Source organism: Oncorhynchus keta, unplaced genomic scaffold (assembly GCF_023373465.1).
Source record: "Oncorhynchus keta strain PuntledgeMale-10-30-2019 unplaced genomic scaffold, Oket_V2 Un_contig_5916_pilon_pilon, whole genome shotgun sequence".
NCBI classification, from domain to species: domain Eukaryota; kingdom Metazoa; phylum Chordata; class Actinopteri; order Salmoniformes; family Salmonidae; genus Oncorhynchus; species Oncorhynchus keta.
In genome coordinates, this window is record NW_026288583.1 from 1,620,468 (window position 1) to 1,626,467 (window position 6,000).

A 6,000-nucleotide genomic window follows, 5' to 3' on the forward strand; every position below is an offset into this window, starting at 1 on the left:
AATGCCAGGTTTTGATCAAATGTGGTATGGGGTGATGGTGGTAAAGCTTTTGCTCTGGGTCACATGTGCTCCCTCTCCGGCCGCTAGGTCACCAGGCTGCTCGTTATGGCACACACCTGTCACCATCATTACGCGCACCTGCACGTCTTCAGACTCACCTGGTCTCCATCACCTCTCTGATTACCTTCACTTTATATGTCACTCCCGTTGGTTCCTTCCCCAGGCGTTATTGTTTCTGTTTCATGTCTGTGAGCTGTTAGTGTTTCTTGTTTTGTATTATGTTGTGTTTATTTATTAAAATATGCACTCCCTGAACTTGCTTCCCGACTCTCAGTGCACATCGTTACAGAATAATGCCTCACCTAAGGGAAGCATCAGGGAGTTTATTTTTTTTTTCAGTGGGAATGACTTTGGGTCCGGAAGCCGCTACAGGCTCTCATGCCTCAGACAGATCACCAGGCTCCCCTGCCTCCACTGGCTCGTCAGGCTCTCATGCCTCAGCCGGATCGCCAGGCTCCCCTGCCTCAGCCGCTCGTCGGGCTTTCATGCCTTCGCCGGATCGCCAGGCTCCCCTGCTTCCACCGGCTCGTCAGGTTCCCGTGCTCCAGACGGCGACAAATTCCCGTGCATCAGCAGGGGTAACCGCTCCGCTCCTGATCCCTGGGATCAGCAGGGTTAACCGCTCCGCTCCTGATCCCTGGGATCAGCAGGGTTAACCGCTCCGCTCCTGATCCCTGGGATCAGCAGGGGTAACCGCTCCGCTCCTGATCCCTGGGATCAGCAGGGTTAACCGCTCCGCTCCTGATCCCCGGGATCGTCCCTTTGATTGGCGTCCTGTGGCTGGAGCCGAAACCGCCGGGGAAGGGGTACCGTCGCCATGCTCCTGCGTCTCAGCCGGATTGACAAATTTCCCGCGCCTCAGCAGAGGTGACAGGTCCACTCCTGATCCCCGGGATCGTCATTTTGGTCGGCGTCCTGTGGCAGGTTCCGCGCGTCGTGTGCTCCCTCTCCGGCCTCTAGGTCACCAGGCTGCTCACCATCATTACGCGCACCTGCGTGTCATCAGACTCACCTGGACTCCATCACCTCACTGATTACCTTCACCATATATGTCACTCCAGTTGGTTCCTTCCCCAGGCGTTATTGTTTCCGTTTCATGTCTGTGTGCATTTAGTGTTTCTTGTTTTGTATGGTGTTGTGTTTATGTATTAAAACACACACTCCCTGAACTTGCTTCCCGACTCTCAGCGCACATCGTCACAGAACATTACATTTAAACCATAAGTGGTGCATTTCTTTTTCGAACAATTCTTAGAAAGCCATTATCCAGTCTTTGCATCAGTTCATGAAAATTCAAACCAAACCATCAGTCTTGTCTTCTTTTCTCGAAGAGCTGTCTCCCAACTGAATTGCCTGTCAGGTTTCTCTGACTATACCCATTAGTAGTTTTAAAGCCATATTATTCAATTATAGGTGCACACATCGTCGCGTTGAAAAGAGAACCTCTTTTGTGGAGCTGTTAGCGGTTCAGGCCATCTTCTCTTTTTTTTTTAACGTTCTGCCACATTATTAATTTACGCGCATACCTGGAAAGCATTATGAAGAAAATGCATCATGCTCATCAATACGCACAAAGGAAGGCACTTTTCTGGTCTTTAATTGTTTTAAAATGTCTGCGTGTGTCTAGGTCGGTGTCTGAATGGTAAAACAACTTGCTGTCATTTGAGAAAAGTGTATTTAAACTAATTGAAAAAGTTTGTTGAAACTTGAAATTAACTCACGATGATGTTGCCTCTTATATTTTTTTGGTCTTCGGGAAGTGGATCTTCTAAAGACGTCTTGCCATCGTATGACACATCTTAAGATGTCTAAGTAATCCCCCTCTCTGATTCTGATAAGAACGCCAAGAGTCACAGTCACTCTAAGCTCAATTATTGATAATGCACTTTATCCCCGCTTGCGTAACTCTGAGTGGAGTTATCTAACTCTCTTTTCTAAACATGACGAAGGGTTTTGAGAACCTTATTCATTCAGTCAGTGAAATACTGTATAATAATCATTCCAATAAAATATCTCCCGCTTCATTCTTGGTCAGTTTATTAGAGTACCGTCACACATCAGTTTATTTTGGCATTCGAGTAGTAAACCGTAAATACCCATTCTTCTTTTTCAGCTATCTTTCATGCAGAATATTTCGCTAGAAACAGTGACTGAACTTCCTCTTAATGAGCAGAAGATAAGTATATCAGTCATGGAGCAGCCAGTCATAGGGTACAGCCAGAGAGGAAGAGGGGAAACGAGAGGATTTACTCCGCCCAAAATATGTCCTCGTGAGAGAAGCCTGTTTTTGTGTGGTGGTCTATATGAGAGTGCCGAATTACGGGAGGCTTATTTGATCTAATAGAAGTTTCATAATGTTTATGCTGACATAAGTATATACAGACATAAGTGGTTGCGTGTGGCATTCCGGCAACTTAGAGAAAACAACTCAGTTGTGCCTGTTGTTCGCGCACGTGTCTGCCTTCTCATTGCCTAGAATGGTCCCACCTGATCTCGCCTGCCTAAAATCATTGAGGACATGTATTTCCATTGTTACAGCGGTCACTCGGCTATCTTTTCAATATAATAGATAATCTTTGGCACAGCGTCTCACCCCAATGCTGGCAAGACCATCACCGCCAGGGCCTGGGCTCCGGCCAATCCCATCATGCATTTCTGCTGGGCAGCAGGATGGGAAATGGCCCTGCTGTGTTGTCTTAATCGGATGGAGCCCACAGACTTTTTATTATTTTATAATCTGGTTTATGAAGTTCCTTCGCTGCCACCTGATGCTGGTTTATCTATCCATCTACCAATCTGTCTAAAAGGATGTAACTCCCTTTGACCACTTTCTATTAAAACCGTACTTTACACTAAGCTAAGTGTACCAAACATTAGGAACACCTTCCTTATATTGAGTGGCACCTCCTTTTGCCCTCAGAACAGCCTCAATTCGTCAGGGCACAGACTCTACAAGGTACAATGTTGATGCCAATGCTTGCTACAGTTGTGTCAAGTTAGTTGGATGTCCTTCGGTGGTGGACCATTCTTGATACACACAGGAAACTGTTTTAGTGTGAAAACCCAGCAGCATTTGCAGTTCTTGTTGAGTCAAATTGTTGCGCTTGAGGTGAATCAAATTTTTTATCAATCGGCTCCATGCCATCAACAGAAGATCTGTGGTTTTGACATGTACACTGCAGTCTCAAAGTTCAACATATTGCCTCCATCAAACGGTCTCTCTTTCGTCTTTTGCAGCTGTAAAGTATATATTGCTTAACCTCTGAAGCACCCCTCAACAAGGCTGCAAGGGCACTTCTGAAAGTAAATGGTTCTTCATTGATTAATTGAGTAATGATTGCATATATTATTCAGTATCACAGGGCAACCAAATCCCCCAATGGAAAGAGAAGAACTGAGGCATGCCTGGTGCTGCTTATTTAACCACCAGAAGTCAAATAAGACCATGGAAGGTGTATTGTAGGAGCTTCCTTGATTATGATGGACTGTGAGAAGAGATGAGTGATATATTTGCAACGCCTACTGCGTTCTGATGCATTGATACTTTGTAAATAGTATATGTACCCTGTGTAGTTTGTACTCTACAGTAGGCCTGTCTGAAGTGCAAATGCTGGGACTTAAATGCAAATGTTATGTAAATGTTTATGTGATGTGGCCATGCTCCCACTGAGGGCCAGCTGTTCTACTTGACACACAACTAGAGAGGGAGAGGTAGAGCCAGCTGGTCCTTATAGCCTTAGAATATACACATGCATGCCATCAAACATGCACAAGACGCACGCACACACAAGCATGCCCACACACACATATACTCACACACGCACACTGACATACAAGCACACACACACACGCATACACACAAAAGTCATGGCTATGAACTGTCTCTCGCCCCAATAACTACTTGAACTTCTCTACAACTACAGAAACAGAGTACATCTCTGTGTGTTTGGGTTCGCTCAATTCACATTACATTTGGAATATTGCTCGATTTCCACTCTAAAGACATTCTCCTGGGGTCTTTCTTCTTTCATGTATAATACATGTGAACTGGAGAATTCATTCCTCAGAACCTCTATTGCTAATCCCTGTTGGAAGGGATTATATTTAACTTGTATAGGTCACAGTATTTCCCATGGGGTCTGGGATAGAGAAAATCAGCTGGTGAATTACGACTTATCTGACCCAGGTGAGAACATTAGTCATTCCGAAACCTCTCGTGAGACTTGGGTTCAGGAACCAGGTGAGGCAGAACTAGACAACTTACACCCCCCTCCCAAAATTGATGTTTTCAAAGACTTTGGCCTACTTGGTCCCCAACACTTTAATGGAATGCCAGTGGTTACAGAGTTTTTCTCTAACGTCATGATAGGGAAATGGTTGCTGGAGCGATGGTTGCTGTCGTTAATAAAAATGAACAGTGTTTTGCTCCCGTGCTTCGCTGTGTAGTAATTTGGCTGTGTACATCACACATCACAGCTCACTGGTATCATCATTTCTGGAGTGTGTGTGGTTTGTGTATTCATATTTTTTTTAGCAAAGAACATCTCTTCACCAAACATTTTGGTGAAATTCTTTTCTTTACAAAAAAGGACAAAGGACAAACATCAATAATCAACCCCATATTCCAATAAAAATTGTTTGGTGGGATCATGGGCTCACATTATCCTACTCTCACTTCGCTTTGAAAAACTATTCCTCCTGTCAAAGCCTTTTAGTTCATCCTCTGCCTCTCTCTCTTTCTCTCCTATTTCTCCTCAGCTGGGATGACTTATATCTTTGGGAAAGGAGGAGGCCTCATTACGTTCAACTGGCCAGCCAACGAGAGGCCAAGCACGCGCACAGACAGACTGACCATAGGGTTCAGTACTTCCCTAAAGGATGGCATCTTGGTCCGGATAGACAGTGCTCCGGGTCTGGGAGACTATCTCATGCTCCACATCGTAAGTTATACTATACTCTTGCTCTGTATCTTTTATTTCTATGTCCGTTTCTCTGTTGTTCTTTCACTCGTTCTCTCTCTCTCTCTTTTTCTCTGTCTCTCTCCTGCTTTGTTTTCTCTCCCTCTCTCTCTTTCTCTGTCATCATCTCACCATGTATCCCTACCACTGTATACGAGTTGCATTGGGTTATATCCGATGAGGAGCTGACGTGTAAAAGGACAGTGGCTAGGAGATTAATTCACATAATGTGGATGATTTTGTGGTTTTCTGTTCTAGATTATTGTGTTTTGATGTTGTTATATGAGTAACACAGAGTGACGTCAGGTGTGGGGGTGTGTGTGTGTGTGTGTGTGTGTGTGTGTGTGTGTGTGTGTGTGTGTGTGTGTGTGTGTGTGTGTGTGTGTGTGTGTGTGTGTGTGTGTGTGTGTGTGTGTGTGTGTGTGTGTGTGTGTGTGTGTGTGTGTGGCGAGTGGTCTGCACGCCGGTGGCTCTCCTCCTGTTAGTGCTGATCTCATCTCATCATGCTAGATTTCCTTCATTCTCCCCGGAAGGATCTTCTAGTCTTGGCAGTGGCTTTACGCACACATGCACACACACATATGCACAGTTTGCACACACGCATAAATAAGTACTCAGCTAAATGTTTTGCTATTTTATTTTATACTAATACAATTTCTCAGATAAAAATATTTTGTTTCACAATAACTATATATTTCTTTCATAAAGGTAGAGGTAAACATGATTGACACCCCTAAAGGTTATTGTAAATAAAATAATCCAAAGTTTAGTATTTGGTCACATATTGCCATGACTGCATCAAGCTTGTGACTCTAGAAACGTTGCAGTTTGTTTTGGTTGTGTTTCAGATTATTTTGTGCCCAATAGAAATTAATGGTAAATAATGTATTTAGTCATTTTGGAGTTTTATTGTACATAAGAATATAATATGTTTCTTACCACTTCTACATGAATGTAGATTCTACCATGATTACGGATAATC

The 6,000-nt window shown here is 44.0% G+C and overlaps 1 protein-coding gene across 1 annotated transcript in view; it reads left to right on the plus strand.

The window, feature by feature from the left end:
• LOC118362807 (neurexin-3a) overlaps positions 1 to 5,000 on the plus strand; it is a gene marked incomplete at its 3' end in the record, with an annotated part of 338,958 nt that extends 333,958 nt beyond the window's left edge. Inside the window, exon 20 of the mRNA XM_052510632.1 lies at positions 4,819 to 5,000. Within this exon, the coding sequence (XP_052366592.1) occupies positions 4,819 to 5,000 (182 nt within the window). The remainder of the gene's footprint in view (positions 1 to 4,818) is intronic.
• Positions 5,001 to 6,000: the final 1,000 nt, after the last annotated feature.